The 18015-nt window shown below is 34.3% G+C and overlaps 1 protein-coding gene across 2 annotated transcripts in view; it reads left to right on the plus strand.

Annotated features, from left to right (window-relative positions):
- Positions 1 to 18015, plus strand: part of SIN3B (SIN3 transcription regulator family member B) — a 1843877-nt gene that overhangs the window by 238891 nt on the left and 1586971 nt on the right. For both annotated transcript variants that reach the window (XM_044090740.1, XM_044090739.1), the window contains one exon: positions 9251 to 9395. In XM_044090740.1, coding sequence (XP_043946675.1) covers positions 9251 to 9395 — 145 coding nt within the window. The remainder of the gene's footprint in view (positions 1 to 9250; positions 9396 to 18015) is intronic.

Genomic DNA, 18015 nt, shown 5'->3' on the forward strand with positions numbered 1-18015 from the left:
AAACTGGATACAGATGGCGTCATGTGTAGTGCTTCAGTTGTAAGTGAAGTTTTTAGTTTAACTGTGAGCATCACCACAATCAGAAGAAAGAAAAAAAGCAGCAATAATGTTGAGCCCTAGTATGCTTTAGTTTCTTTTATTTCCTTAAGAATGCCAGAACAATAGAGACTAGACCAGTTTTGCTAAAACATAGCATTGCCAGTTGTGTAATCATCACTTCAAATTTAAATAACCCATCAAATCATACGATCACCAAATCAGCAGGCATGTCAGAATTTCGACAAATTGATAGTGAAATCACTGATGTAATAAGTAGTATTAAAGCAATTTGTAGTTATTAGCAGATCTAAACAACCGTTTGCAGTATCAGTATTAAAATCTCCAAGTGATTTGTTTAATGGAAATCCAGTATACTGCTGTTTGAAAATACAAATGCATCAAAATGAGAACACTGTATTTACTGCTGGCACATTTGTAATGGCTGACTAATGCACACAAATTACTCAAAAGGGTCTCAGTATTGCCCATTGTTGGTATTCTAATGACCTCTGTTGGTTAGGAAGGAAAATTACACCTATTAAAAAAACAAAAAAAACTTTGTTTAAAGCAGGAGCGAATAAAGTTCCCCTTTTAATAATCCACAGTCATTCCTTTGTATCTGTAAGGCCTTAATAATTATTCTAATTATTGCTCATAAGTAGTATACATTTATCAGTGTCTTTAAAAGTAAATATACCACCCGGATAAGTCTTGGTGTGTGCTCACTGCAGATTATTGACACTGCAGTTGTATTTGTTGCAGGTTTAAATGGAGGATTTTATGAGGCGATACCCTTCGCTGCCTTTTTGTTATTATACAAGTATACTGGAATTGGTAGTTCTGTTTCTTTAATATGTATTCATTAGTCTAGTGACTGGATACAGTCTTGTTGTTCTGACAACTAATATAAACTTTACAGTGTTGTTATTCTGACTAATATAAACTTTGTCTTGTCTAAATCATATTTGCTGTTAACTACACTTTTATATGAGTGGACAGTAGAAATCTTTTGAATAGCAGTAGTGGCAGTATTTTGAAGCTTTTTTGTATGTTGGAGTCCTACTACGCAAAAGGATTAGTTTATCATTACAGATTTGCCGGTTGAGTACATTTATTTTTAATTATATTTGCATTTTGAAGTAATTTAATGATACACTGGGATCTTTTGTCAGTAGATCATTAGCTGTCAATATAATGTATCTTTGGATTCTAATACTGGTATTGCATACTTTTTAGAGGTGCTGATAATCATAACGTTACCAATATTTATTGCATGAGATTAGTGACTTTGCTGTTTTTTACCACCTTAATTAAATTAACACTTAAGACAAAGGCAGACATTCATTAGTAGAAAAGAAAACTGTATTAACTTTTACCCCATTTGCACACATTACACTTTACATATCTTCTTTGTTTGTAACCACTGTCTTTCTGTCCAACGTTGCATAAATTGCTGAATTCCTGCAATCCCTTGAACCTCACTCCTATAATGTTTTTTGTATGTAATTTGCTCCTTCCCTTTTCTGAACATCCCACTTCCAGTTCTTTTATCTGTTACAATATTTAATAATTCAAGTACAGTTGGTTTAAACTTTCCTTTACATTTTCTAATAATTGCTTTTTTTGGCAGCCACCAAAATTAAGCTGAACATGGTTTTACTATGTTTAGGCAATTCAGATCCTGTGTCCCAGCTCAAAAAAAAGAAAGGAAAAAATTCCTAAGTAACAGCCATTTGCTCACCCAATATTTCTGACAGAATACTCTGTAGGGAATTTTTGAAGTCATCCAGCTCATTACACTCTAAAACACATGTTCCCAGTTACCTGTTTCTTCCCCGTCACACTTCCAGCATTTGGCATCTACCTGAGGAAAAATTCTCTGGAGTCTGCATGGGGTATAAAAATACCTGTACAAACCCTTCCAAGCAAAAATCCTAAAACTTCTAGATTTCATTGCATATGTGGGAGCCGTACATATGTTCTCCCATTGTTTCATTATGAATTGCTTATCTAGTCTCTCTTCCCAGTTTTTTCTGACCTGTTCTGATTCCTATAGTCATCATGCAGTATTTTACATGCCCTGTTAATTACCCTTTTTTTAACAGTAGCTTCTGTTTTAGAGTTAATTAAAAATTCAACCAATGCACGTCTTCCATTTAGGACTCACCTATCACTTTCTCTTTGTCTGTACTCTCTCAAGCCCTGATAGAACACAGTCTGTAGCCTGCAGTCCCAGTATCTTCTTGATCTATTCCCATTCTCTTACCTTTCTGTCAGTGTTTATTCCCAATGCTTTGCTTCCTTTGCCAGCATCCTTCAGTAAATTCTAGACCCTTCTTGCCTATTCTCCATACCCCTAATCGCAGTTATCCCTATGGGCATAATTTCCTTTTTCCATTTCTGTGTTTGCTTAGATCTTGGTTTTGCCACGTTAACAGTCGTACAGAATATTATATTCATATTCTTAAGGATCTGCATCCAAAATCCGACATTTTCCTTATTTCTTATATTATCCGCAGCTTCATCATCATCCCTTTCTACACTGAATTGTAGCTTTCTGCTTCTCTTATGTATAAGAGCCTCAACTGTGTAGCTTTAAAATATCCCTTCAGATCAGGTAATCAAAACGTCCTCATTCTAGTGGGAAGATGAACTTATCCCACTTGATTCTTGCCATCTTCTTTCACCTCTGTATTAGTTACTATCCACAACTTCTAAAAATACACCTGAGTTGTGTATAAAACTAAAGGGACTAAAAACATTTTTTTTACTGCTGGCGTCTTGCTCCATAGACAAGAGGTTCCATTTTCTCAGTTTTTGAATTTTCTTTTTAGTCTCTTCCTACATATCTTTCACTGACAGAACAGAATCGTTTTAATACATACGCCTAAATACTTCCTTTTATTATGTCCCCTTAAATGTTTTTTTTTGTATCTGTTCATATGTGGGTACATAGTTTATAGCTATAGCATTTGTTTTATCTTCATTAATTTTATATCACTCAAAGCCCAGGACTGTCTCAGAATGTTCCACAACGCTGAGACGTATTTTTCCTGTTCTGTCAAGTACAATAATATCTACAAATAAAGCCTACTGTTCCACAACACTGAAATGTCCTTTTCTGGTTTTATACCATGTAAAATATCATCGGCAAATAAAGCCAACTTATGATTACCATACCAGTTATAGGCTTGAATTTCTGAGTACCCTTTTTCTTTGCCAGTGGTTCTCAGTGTAATGCATACCACGAAGGGGAAAGATGACGTCTCTGTTCAACTGTTCAAATAAAGTTATCAAAGAGGAACCCTCCGCCTTTGATTTTTTGGCTGTGAGCTCTAGTATATCCTTCTATTTAACGTTCTTATTTTATCTTTGCCCTACTCATAAAATGACAGATTACTCTGTTGAATGCTTTCTCTGCATAAAGACAAAGCAAATGACAGTGGTATTTTTCTTATGTTTTGCTTCCTTCTGGATCATCATTGCTAATGTTATTAAAACAGTTTCCTCCCCTCCGGAAAACCACACTTATGTATATCTATCAATTTTGGCATCACCTTTGCCATTCTTTTAGCTGATAATAGACAAACACTATGACATGATTGAAAATTGAAATGGGCATGTATGAAGCTGGATATGATGGTCTTTACTGTCTTTATGTATTACAGCCATCATAACTGTTTTTCCAGGATGTTAATGCCTCCCCTCCTTTAAATAAAAAATACTGTTAAACAAAACCTTCCGGACTTTTCACTTTCTTCCTTCCTCCACCAGAGTACCATCTGTTCCTGGAGACTTTCCTGCAGATTGATTATACATCATCATTTGTCTCCTTTCCTCCTATCTTAACTGTTAATTTTAGAGCCTCACATACTTCTAACCTTGGCATATTCAAATCTTCCATAGATATTTCCATTTGTGCTTTTTCTTGATTTCCTCACTTCCCTGCTTTATACAAATTTTCATAAAATTTCCAAAATTTCGCTGATGCCTCTAGAGCATGCCTGGTTATTTTTCTTGTTACAAGGCTTCCTTAAGTTTGGCAATAACCCTTTCTACTTTCTGTTACGTAAGCAGTTGTACTATATATTTTTTTGTGTTCTGGAGTTAGCAAAAAATAGTTGCTTAACAGCAATCTTTCTAAACTCATGTACATTATCCAGGTACTCCCTTATTTTCTTTTTAGCACTCTGCAGTTCTTGTTCTGTGAGTCTCCTTATCCTGTAATACTTTAACCTTTGTCAGCCCTGATAAATAATTCTTGTTACTTATACAGATTTTTTTTTTCTTTTATTTCTACCCTATTTTTAAAGTCCACTTTCATTTTATCCCACTCACTAGCTATAACATCTGGAGTACTTTCAATCTTCCCTAATAACTCCTGTGCAATTCTCACTGCCCATTCCTTAAATTCCTCTCTTTTTTTATAACCGGTAGGTACCGATGTCTCATCTTTACTTCATTACCCTGCTTTTTTATCTTGGAAAGTATTAGTGCATGATTTGAAATAGTTATTGGATGTGTGTCAAAGTTCTTAAATGCACATGTTCATGTGAAATATAATTACTGTCTACTCTAGCCCAGTTATTATACCCTTGGGAATAATATGTAAATTCTCTGAATTACTACTACTGAATTAACTTCTTTCATGGCAAATATTTACATACATTTCTCCAGAAATCTACCTTCTTTTGTTGTAGTTTCCCTTCTTGGCCCCTCAGACACATCTTTATTGTTTCAAAAAATTCCAGTGACCACCTCTAAGTAATGTTCCCTGCTTTAAGCTGATTATTTCTCCTAAAAACATTTTTGAGCTCCACATTAGCAGTTTTAGGTGGAATATAAGTACATGCCAGAGTAATCCTCCTCCTCCTTTGCCAGTAGCCCCTATCTACCACAAATCTGCCATTATCTTTTTTCCCTCTTCTATCACTATTGGAGGAGTTCTAGCAATTAACGTAAGTGCTCCAAATTTCCTTTGTCCCTGATATTCTGATGAATATCCATCTTGAAATCCTTTATCAAATTCACATGCTCTGTTCTTTCCAAATGTGCTTGCAGTAGCATTGCTATTTGCACCATACATGTTTTAATAAAATTAAATTTTCTTTCCTTTTTGTCTACATCTCCTGAGACCATTTACATTCCATTATAATATAGAATGTGTCACCATAATGGTAAGAAGTAATTATTCCTATTATATATATATATATATATATATATATATATATATATATATATATGTATGTGTATGTATATGTATATGCTTTTGTGATACATGCACCCACTATGGTTTGGCAGGTTATTCCTTTATACAGTTTTTTTCTGAACATTGGAACCTAGTCACATTTTACAAGACTTTTTGTTTTAATAAAAACCCTCAAACTAAAACCCAAACTCACCCCAGAACTCCCCTATTACCTGTTAATTTAATACAAATACACATAACTATGTACATCTTCAAGAAATAGTCCCCCCCCCCAATTAGGAACATCTGTCATAAACAGCTGCTGACACAGGCCTTAATTAAGCTGAAATTGAGGTTATCCATGTTGACACGTATTATTGCATATGTTTCTACTTATACTAATTGGTGTCTGTTCTTTATCTTTATTCCCCTCCCAGATTTGAAAACAAGTCTCATAATTTCAGAAAACGTTAACTTTTGAACTTGAAACCAGTGTTCTGTCTTTTATTGCCCTATCGTCAATTTGGCTTCATGGAAACGTAAGAGCAAAAAGAAAGATGAGGTCCTCTGCTGCAGCCTGAAAGACGAGCTGAAACATTTATTGCTTTATATTTTTTCACATCTACTTGTTTTCACTTAAAATTTATTAGATTAAGCCATGGGTCTTAATCCAGACGTTCACTTCTGCAAAAGTAAGAGAAAACATATCGTGTCTATGTATATTACTATTTGTGTACTTTTGCACCCTATCCCTTACCTCAACAATCCAAGATTACAGCCTTTTAACTTAAACTTGCTTTTGTCTACCTTTTCTTCTGTTTTTGCTCCATCATGCGTACATTTCTTAATACCAAAAAAGAGAGGAGGAGGAGAAGAAAAAGAAAAGGCATCTATTTATTTCAATAACTTTATCACATACAAGAGCAACTAAAATACTTTATTGTAAAACATGCAGTGCATATTGTAAAAAGTTTCATAGAAATCATGTTAAGAACAGAAATTGATTTGCTTACAGTTGCCTTTTTCCTTATTATTTCCCTCCCCTCAGTGTTCTTTCATACATTACTGACATGAAGTGAGGCAAAATCTTTTCACTTTCCTACAAGTTTAACAAAATCAACAAATGGTGAAAATTAAAGTGTGTGTGTAGGGTGGGGGGTGCAAGTTCGTTTTGAACAGAGGAACCGGACAGAGTTGTCCTCTTTCCCCTTTGTTATTTATGTTATATTTAGAATCATTGGCAAAGAAAATAAGGGATTCAGAAATTTAAGGATATAATCATTATGGCTATCGTGATAATTTGGCATTATTTGCAGATGATATTTTGTACATGATAAAACCAGAAAAGGACATTTCAGTGGTTTGGAACATTTTGAGACAGCTTCAAGTCTTTTTGGGATAGAAAATTAATGAAGATAAAAGCAATGCTGTAAACTATGTACATACATACAACTTAGTTCAGCAACACCCATATTTATGGGTATACGTTAAAATGAAGTACTTGAGTATGGGTTAAAAAGGTTTCTGTTATGTCAGCTAAAGATATGTTGGAAGAGACTAAACAAAAGTTAATATAAAAACTGAGAAACTGGAAGATCTATTTTGAGATGCAAGCAGTGAAAATATTTTAGTCCCTTTAGTTTTACACACATGTCAGGCATACTTTTATCAACCAGAGGAGAAGTTGTAGATAGCAATTAATAAAGAATTAAAGGATTTTATCTGGAAGGGAAGAGGGCAAAAGTTAAGTGGGATAAGGTGATCCTTCCAATAGAATAAGGTTGTTTGGGATTGCCTGATTTTGAAGTGATATTTCAGACATACACAATTAAAGCTCCCATACATAGCACAAGTGGAAAGGGATGATAATAGCACAAGTGGAAAGGGATGATGATAAAATGGAGGAAACTCGAGAAATAAGGAGGGACTGGAATTTTGGATGCTGATCTTTATGAATATATTATTTTGTACGGCTGTTGTTCTCCTTAAAGTAGAAATTATTCTAAGAACTAAGCCACCACTTGAATAGAGAAAGGAGATTCTGCCGATGGGGATGACTGCAATTAGGGTTTCAGAGAATGAGCAAGAGGGATGGAATATACTGGAGAAAACTGGCAAAGAAACCAAGGTATTGGGAATACATAATTAGAGAGGGAACATTAATAGAATGGGAAGAGGCCATGAACTGCAGACTAGTGACTGCCTTCTCTATCAAGTATTGATATTGGGATATAAACAAAGAGAAAGGAATAAAGGAATGCTAAGTGAGAGACCAGCACTGGTAGCATTTTTAGCACAATCTAGAACTGAAGCTGCTGTTTAAAAAAAAATAAATTAGTGGGGCATATAAAATATTGCTTGATATCTATAGGAATCAATCAGAGGAGGTTAGAACTGATTGGGAAGAGACTGGATAAGCAATTCACAAAGAAACAATTGGAGGGGTACATGTATGGTTACCAAATAAGCAACAAAGACTAGAAGAGTTAGGATTTTTTCATGGAAGTGTTTGCATATGTATTTTTCTAGCCCAAGCAGGCACCAAAGAATTTTTCCTCTGATAGATTGCAAATGTTGAAAGTGTGATGGGTAATAAAGCTGAATTGGCAACATATTTTTGGGAGTGTAATGCGTTAGCAGACTTATTCTCTTCAGACTACTCTGTCAGAAATACTGAGTGAGCATATTAGCATAACTAAGGAAGTGATTTTCTTAAGATGTGATACAGAATCTGAATTGCCTAGACTTAGACCTTGCTGTGTTTAATTCTGGTGGCTGCTAGAAAATGGAAATCAAAGTCAGTAGGTAAATGAACTGTAATTGGGATCTTCAGAAAAGGGTAGGAGCAAATTACATAGTAAACTGGGAACTGTGGGAAGAATATAGGTAGAATAATGTTTTGGGAGAGGAATGAGGTTTATGGTACTGCAGGAATTGAATGAGGTATGCACTGTCTGATTGATGGTTATTGTATATAGAAGATTATATGTGATGTATAATGTTTGCAAATGAAAATATATCAATATGGTTTGTTTTCATGTATATAAATATATGATTGCCTAAGTTAACAAAAGTGCACTCTTTCCACTTTTTTCTTATGCAGTCATATTTCACAAATGCGATCAATGCTTTGCATCTCACATTTATTCACTAATTTCTGTGTTGTCCGTCTTCTTCCTGATCATCTCCATCTCCCATCTCTAGATTCTGGTTCAATCCCAAACTACTGCCAATTCTTCTGGTCAATTCCTGTGCTTTTCTCTGTCTCTGAAGCATTTTCCTTTGGGATGGTGGAAAAGGTTTCAGCGGCAAAGTCTGTGTGGTTTATTATCAGAAGAATGAGAAGTAGAGCCCCCTTCTGCATGAAGGAATATTTTTTGTTAGACAAATGTTTTCCATTTCCTCCTTATCCTGTTCTAAAATGATTTTGCTCCTCCAGGAACAAATATTCTGATGACTGCTGAATACAGCAGCGTGTGTGTCACACCTGCCTCTCAACATTCCCTCAGATTACTGGTGCATAGTGAATAATCATTTTCCACAAACACTCTGCTGTACTTGTAATAATTTGCTCTTTTGCAACAGTTTTGGTAGTATCAACTCTTTCTGCTGGTAGGCTTGCATCTTTACTAATACAGGTCTTGGTTGCTTTTTTCATTTTTCAAATTTGGAGGATACACATGGTGGGCTCTCAATTAACAGTTCCTACTGTGGAATACCAGTACAGTTGCTTTTGTAGCTGTGGGGGTGGAGTGGAGGCTTGTACAAAAAAATCACATTTCTCCTAGAAGTATGTTAGTCTGTTTTTGAAATTCAGCAGTTATACTGGAAATGTTTTCTTTTGCACTTAAGTAGAATGGTTATCATACATGGAGAAAAATGGTGTTTGGTTACTAGTATGCATATTTTCATATGTTCATACTTACTTAAAATTCAAACTGAATTACTGTGTAATGTTGATTTAGTGATATGTATTAATGTGACATCTTTGTAACAGTTAATTCTTTATTTTTCTTTGTCTAGCATTGATGCCCCTGGGGTAATTGATCGTGTTTCTCATCTGTTCCATGGTCATCCAGACCTTGTATTAGGATTCAATGCATTTCTTCCACCAGGGTACAGGATAGAGATTCCAAGAAATGGCAATGTGCTTCCATCACCTGGCCATGTAAGCTGCATGGAATTAATGATCCTTTTCCTTTATCTTGTTTAAGGTGGGAGAGAGGGTTAGGGTACTTAATGCAGTATGTGGTGAATGCTACTGCAGGCTGTTACATGAATTCGTTTGAGACTGGAGTTACTAGAATCTAAATGTAGAGGCACTTTGATACTGCAACAAGTCATTGGAGCTTGAATGTTATTGTGAAGTGAAGCTTTTTAATTTAAGTTGCAGAATTATTTTTTTCTTACTTTTGAGATCGTTTGTTTTCTTAAAACCATCAATACCATTTATATGAATGTTTCAAGAATGAAGAGCACATCAGTTTATAGTCTCTTTCCATTATATAGTTATGGCAGAGGTAGAGGCAGTAGACCAGAAAAGACAGTGTCAGTGCATGTGTGTTTTACATATATATGTGTGTGTGTGTATGTATGTGTGTATATATCTATCTATCTATATATAGGTTCACTTTATAATCCTGAAATATCTAAATTTCAGAATTTAGAGATTGTAAGGCCGAAACCTTACAGTCCCGAAACCCCAGAAGTGCGAATTTTAAAATCACGAATCCTACACTAACCATACACCACACACACACACAACACATGCACACACCTACCCCCCCCCCACAAACCTACGCTACATACATGCAGGGGGGCTGTGCCCCCCACACCCCCCTACTTAAATATACTAACTCCAAGGTCTAATAATATAATGGATACGAATGACTGGCTTAACAAAAGCTTTAGTTTTAAACTGGACTTCAATGGCCCAAATGGGTTTACAAATAGACACTCATTTAACAAAATGTTGGATAATTTATCTAGAAGTATGTATAAATATAAAATGCTTATTATTGAAAATGCGTATTTAAATGAATGCATTAGTAGGAACATTGTTCCTAAAGGCTTAAGAATTTGTAAAGTTCCAAATAATGTACAGTTAGGCTCGATATTTCATAAAGAATTGCTTGAACTTTTTAATAGAAGTGGCTTAGACATTTTAAAGTTGATGATAAAGGAAAATAATAGGATTTTAACGAATTTAAAAGAAGACATTAATGAAACAGAAGGCCTTACTAAGGAAGACTTGATGTTTGGTATTGTCAATGAGAGAGAGAAATATTACAAAATAATGGGAGATATAGAAGACAAATGTAAAGGATTAATTACTAGAAAAATGGATAAAATGAAAAGGGACTTGCAAGATTATGAAAATAATGTGAGTTATCCAAAACCTGCCATGTATGCATATGCTAATAATAAAAAGAATAATAAATACAATAGAAATAATATAAAGACACAGGTAGTGGAGCCTGGATTTAGGGAAGAACTATGGAATGAAAATGAATATGACAAGGAATTTCCCTCAATAGAGAAGGAATATAGGCCCTTTTATAGACCTCAAAATGAAAATTTTCCTATGAGAGGGGGGAGAAGGGGGAGAGGGAGATATTAGTTAAATGTACCCCTGACCCGGACCTTAATTCAATAGATAAGGAATCAGATGAAAGAGGAATTATTAATACTTTGAATGGATTCACAATTTATAATTATAGTGAGGTAGTACTTGAAAAAGAACATTTTAGTCTTTTGGGTAAAGGCTTCAAATTTATTCCTCAGATAAAAGGGGACTTAACTTCAACACTCTTGGATTTAAAATTATTTCTGAGAAAAATTAATTTGAAACTTATATTAAATAAGGGTGATACTCAGAACAAAGTTGAATATAATTTTAGATTAAAAAAAACATCTGCATATAATCCCCCTATGCACCCCCAACTTAAAAATTTAGAGAATGTGATGGAAAATGAAATAAGAAAAGTTTATAAGAAAACTAGGTATAACATGAATCTCCAAGTAGGAGAATATAAAGTATTAAATGAATTGAAGGAGAACAAAAACATCATAATAATGAAACCAGATAAAGGTGGGGGAGCTATTCTTATGGATACTATAGTATATGAAGGGAAAATGAATCAAATTCTTAGAGATGAAGTAAAATATACAGAGGTGTCCAAAAATGAAATTATGGTAGCTTATAAAAGAATAGATATAGAACTAGAAGCTATGTATAATGAAGGGACTATAGATGGAAATAGTCTCTCCTACCTTAGAGTGGATAAGAATAAATATAGAACTAGAAGCTATGTATAATGAAGGGACTATAGATGGAAATAGTCTCTCCTACCTTAGAGTGGATAAGAATAGATATAGAACTAGAAGCTATGTATAATGAAGGGACTATAGATGGAAATAGTCTCTCCTACCTTAGAGTGGATAAGAATAGATATAGAACTAGAAGCTATGTATAATGAAGGGACTATAGATGGAAATAGTCTCTCCTACCTTAGAGTGGATAAGAATAGATATAGAACTAGAAGCTATGTATAATGAAGGGACTATAGATGGAAATAGTCTCTCCTACCTTAGAGTGGATAAGAATAGATATAGAACTAGAAGCTATGTATAATGAAGGGACTATGGATGGAAATAGTCTCTCCTACCTTAGATTGGATAAGAATAGATATAGAACTAGAAGCTATGTATAATGAAGGGACTATAGATGGAAATGGTCTCTCCTACCTTAGAGTGGAGGATAAGCCTAAAATTCTAGTAATTTATGGTATTCCTAAGGTGCATAAGAATTCAAAAGATCCCCCACTAAGACCTATAGTGTCTGCAGATGGGTCTAAGACATTTCCCCTAGCCAAATTTATTGATAATAAAACTAAACATATATGGACTAAAAAAGTAGCTATTTTAAAAGATTCATGGGACCTTTTAAGAAATGTTAATTTAGAGATATATGATAAAAATATTTTATTCGTAACAATAGATATAGTGGATCTTTTTTCTTCTATTCCCTGTTCAAAAGGTATGGTAATGTTTGAAGAAGAAGTGTTCCAAGATGGAATATTGAGCCATAAAGACAAGGTAGCGTGCACTATTCTGATGGACATAGTTTTGAAAAATAATTTTTTAATATTTAATGGGGAATTTTTTCAACAAACCCAAGGTGTTGCTGTGGGCGCAGCCTGTGTACCTACATTTGCAAATATAGTATTGGCCAATTGGGAAGAAACATATATCCTTAATTCTAGGTTCAAGTCTTGTTGGAACCTATACAAGAGGTTCCTGGATGATATAGTCATCTTTTGGACAGGTGGGGAAGAGAAATTAAAATAATTTTTTACACATATTAAAGAGACTTCTGATTTTTTGAGATTCACTTATAATGTTTCAGAAAATAAGCTACAATTTTTGGATATAGAAATTTACAAAAGTAACAATGGCTTCAAATCTAAGGTATATAGGAAATTGACATACTGTAATTCTTATTTGCACTATAATAGTGCACACCCTACACATTGCAAAAAGAATATTGTAAAAGGGCAATTTGTGAGGGGATCGAGAATGACAAGTAAATTTGAGGACTTTAAATTGGAATGTGATTTGTTGGAGGGTATGTTTATAGATGGAGGATATAGTAAGGAATTTGTCAGTAATATTAGGATGGAGGTAGAAAAGAACAGATAAATTTTACCCTATATTAGGAGAAAAAATAAATGATGGACAAGAACAAATAATAAAAGATAAAGTATTTATTAATAATGAAGAATATCAACATGCTTTTACCCTAGAATTTAATGCTTTAAACAATAATATTAGGACTGTTTTTGTCAATGAATGGGAAAGGTTTATGGCACTTACTGACTTGGGGGGGGGGCTTCCTAAAGGTATACCTAAAGTAGTATACAGAAATCCTTACTATATAAAAGATTACTTGGAACAGAAAAAGGTGGGTCAAAATAAAATTAAGGGAGTGAAAAAGATAGGTACATATTCTTGTGGAAAATGTAATCAATGTAACTATATGGTCAATAAGGAGAAAATCTATATAGAAAGTAGAAAGAAATAGATTGGTAGTAAAGGGATGTATAATTGTGAGACGAAGGGTTTAGTATGCCTAGCTACCTGTGAAAAGTGTGGATCTTTTTATATAGGTAAAACTGAGAGGACTTTGAAAAGAAGAGTGTATGAACATACCTATGATATAATAAAAGAAAAAGAAACAAATGCATTATATAAACATTCAAAGGTATGTAAAGAAAGCAAATTTCTCTTTAGTTATTGAACATATAAAGGATGGGATTAGAGGGGGTCCATGGGAAGATACTATTGGGTATAGAGAGTTGTGGTGGCAAGTGACATTAGAAGCAAGTAAACACCCAGGTCTTAATGAACATGTGTCTATTCTACCCCTTTTAAAATTAAAGGCAGCTAAACTATGAATGTTAGTTTAGTTGTAATATAATTTTGTACCAATAGATGGAACCATTGGGTTATAAAATGTATTTTCCTAAGGCAGCTAACTATGAATGTTAGTTTAGTAGGAATATAATTTTGTACCAATAGATGGAGCTATTGTGTTATAAAATGTATTTCCCTTTACAATGAATATTTATATTATATAAAAATAAGAATTTTTTAAGTATTTATGATGTATCAAATTATTTCTTGATAGTATTTTAATTATTTATAAGAAATGAAGATGTATAAATTATTTTAATTATATTTATAGAAAGAAGTATTTATGAATATTTATGAGCCTAGAATGTGAATTGATTTGTGCATTCAAATTTAATTGAAGCTTTTTTATTGGATTATTAGTTTTAATAGAGGTATATAAATATGTGTGTTTTAATTAGTATTAGCATCTGATGAAGTCCAGTGAGGAGACGAAAACGCTATCTTAGTGAAGAGCGTTAATGTGGAAGTGTTTTTTTGCGTGTTTGGATATATTAAAAGTGCATTTCAACTTTTTGGAGATCTTTCTTCATGTGACTGCACTCCTTTTTGGTTTATTGGTGTTTTGTGGAGAGCTGCCGTTTTTCAAATTCACTTAATGCAGTATGTGGTGAATGCTACTGCAGGCTGTTACATGAATTCGTTTGAGACTGGAGTTACTAGAATCTAAATGTAGGGGCACTTTGATACTGCAACAAGTCATTGGAGCTTGAATGTTATTATGAAGTGAAGCTTTTTAATTTAAGTTGCAGAATTATTTTTTTCTTACTTTTGAGATCATTGTTTGTTTTCTTAAAACCATCAGTACCATTTATATGGATGTTTCAAGAATGAAAAGCACATCAGTTTATAGTCTCTTTCCTTTATATAATTATGGCAGAGGTAGAGGCAGTAGACCAGAAAAGACAGTGTCAGTGCATGTGTGTTTTACATATATATATATATATATGTGTGTGTGTGTGTGTGTGTGTGTGTGTGTGTGTGTACATATATATATATATATATATATATATATATATATATATATATATATATCTGTATATATGTATGTGTGTATATATCTATCTATATATAGGTTCACTTTATAATCCTGCAATATCTAAATTTCAGAATTTAGAGATCATAAAGCCGAAACCTTACAGTCCCGAAACCCCAGAAGCGCAAATTTTAAAATCACGAATCCTACACTAACCATACACCACACACACCTACCCCCCACACACAAACCTACGCTGCATACATGCAGGGGGGGCTATGCCCCCCACACCCCCCCTACTTATACTAACTCCAAGGTCGCATTACACAGGCAAACACACAAAAACACCACCACACACCTACACTCCCCTTGCACACACATCACAGTCACAACACACACTGTCACACACTAAAGCCCCTAACCAAGACCCTTAAACATAAATACTTACCTGAACTTCCACCTATCCATTCACACACTGCAACACCAGAAGTGCTACTTCAACATCTCCGAACTTCGGGATTTTGAAATTTGCGCTTCTGGAGTTTTGGTGTTCTGAGCTTTCAGCTTTATAATCTTGGGATTCTGAAATTCGATATTTCAGAATTTCGGGATTATAAAGTGTTCCGAGATGTATGTGTATATATATATATATATATATATATATATATATATATATATATATAGATAGATATAGATAGATATATAGATATATATAGATAGATATATAGATATATGATGATAATACAAATAATTTTTCCCTAGAACCAGTCAAAACTACAACTATTACCAAACTCCTCAAAAAACTGAAGCCAACAACCCCAGCAGTAGACAAACTACCAGCTGAATTCCTACAAATCACTGCAGAGGCTATTGCCTATCCTGTATCCATTCTCATCAACAGATCTATAACTGAATCCAAAGTACCTAAATCATGGAAAGTATCACACATAATACCATTACATAAAGGGGGACAATCCCTTGAACTTACTAACTACCGCCCTATTGCAATACTATCACGCCTATCAAAGATTCTAGAGAGAGTAGTCCACTCGCAACTAATGAAATTTCTGCTTAACAACAATCTATTATCACAATCCCAACATGGATTCAGACCATCACACAGTACAACCACAGCATTGCTATCCTTCTCAAATAATATTAATGCCCACAGAAACAACAGCCTGTTTGTATCCTCAGTATTCCTAGACCTATCTAAAGCCTTTGACATGGTGAACCACAGTCTACTACTAGAAAAACCTGCCACTTTTAACATACACTCTTCCACCTTATCCTGGTTCAGTAGCTATTTATCTAACCGACAACAAGCTGTTCTCTGGGAAAACCAACTGTCGCCCCTACTCCCAATAACCATTGGTGTACCACAAGGATCCATCCTTGGCCCACTATTATTCTCATTATTCACTAATGACATAGCACCATCCCTACACTCCACCTCAGTAGTCCAATACGCAGATGATACCACTAAAATAAGTGCTGCTAGCACCCTTGATGAACTCCAAATTATAACACAAAATAACTTTACCCTTGCCGAAGAATGGTTCACAAACATCAAATTGTTACTTAACCCAAAGAAAACTCAACTTATTCTTTTTAGCCCAAGTAGATCCCCCCCATAAACAATAACTTTTCAATAATATCCAAAGACAACACTACCATTACCCCTACTCCTCACACCAAGCTGTTAGGAGTAGTAATTGATAATAAACTTAAATATGATATCCATATCTCTCAAACAATCAAAGTCAATAAAAAGATGGGACTCCTTTATAGAAACCACAACTACATGACCAGACACACAAAAGCCACCATAGCCAGAACTCATCTGTTATCTATACTTCTGTATGCCTCCCCAATCTTAACAAACCTTCACCAAGCAGAACTTTCAAAAATTGAGTCATGCTACAACAAAATTGCAAAATTTGCTAATGAAGCCACTTATAGGTCCCATCACTGCCAATCCCTCAGACAACTCAACTGGCTTGAGTTACCCCAAATCCTTCTACTCAACCAACTCACCACTGTCCATAAGCTCTACTACCTCCCTAGGAAAACCCCAGGCTTGCAACAATTAATTCAACACTATACTCCCTCCAGAAACTTAAGATCAACCCAACAAAACCACATAAAAGTCATCAAGCACAAAAATGAAGCTGGCAAATCACTCTACGCCTGCTGCATTGCTAAAACCTGGAGCCTCCTACCCAATCACCTAACCTCAATATCCTCACCTTCCCTCTTCAAAAAAAACATAAAATCACATTTTATGCAACACTGGCAATGTCCATGTCTTCCCCCAGGCTAGACCAAACAAGTCACAACTATTAGTACTCACTTAAACACCATTGTCCTCAACCACCAATAGCTTAGTGACACAAAGCTATACCACCAATTATGCTCTACCATCTTACCCCTTTTGCACAAATTTTAGCAAATACTTCTATAAATCTCAGATCAAACTACTGTTTTGATCCATATTCAACAAACATACTGTACTCTGAGCCAAAATATACTGTACCTTGCAAATATTACTAATGTAATGTAACTAACTTTGTAACTGTCTGCAATTCTACTATTGTAATGTAACTAACTTTGTAACTGTCTTCATGAATACTGTCTCATATCATGCTAATGTTAATTAACTAAGGTTCTGTCTAACTGTTAATGTTAACCAAGAGAATGTATTGTAATTATTTGTGGAGCTTTTCTACCCGGGCCTCTGCTGAAAATGGACCTGTGTCCAGTCGGACTATCCCGGTAAACAAATGTAAAATAAAATAAATAATATATGTGTGTGTGTGTATGTATGGGCATGTGTGTGTATATCTTTAAAAAATACACGCGCGCTTGTGTTTCTCTGTATACACATATATGTATGTATATGTACACACATCCCTTCTGGCATCAGTTATTCTATCAAGGTTTTCAGTCACTAAACAGTCCACCAGCACTCCAGAAATACGCAGATATGGTGCTGGATAAACAGACAACTATGGCACAAAAGAATAAAAGAAACCATAAACACTTAACAGTTTCACCACGTTTCCGAAGACATCATCAGATGCAACAAAATGAATTAAAACACCAGTTAATACCCTGTCCCTACAATTCTTCAAACAATTATTCAAGAAACCAATTATCCATAAAATTAAGCAATTGATATACGTCCAGCTTTGCTAACAGTGCTGTTAACTTTTAAAACAAACATGGGAGCTTAAATATATGGCAACAACATAAAACAATATTTAAGTATTAAAGGTATTATATTAAAAATGTATTTAAAAATGTTTAAAAGCCATGTAAAACAATATTTTCTTACATG

The sequence above is a fragment of the Protopterus annectens genome, chromosome 13.part0 (assembly GCF_019279795.1).
Source record: "Protopterus annectens isolate FY-2018-M chromosome 13.part0, PAN1.0, whole genome shotgun sequence".
Classification (NCBI taxonomy): Eukaryota; Metazoa; Chordata; order Ceratodontiformes; family Protopteridae; genus Protopterus; species Protopterus annectens.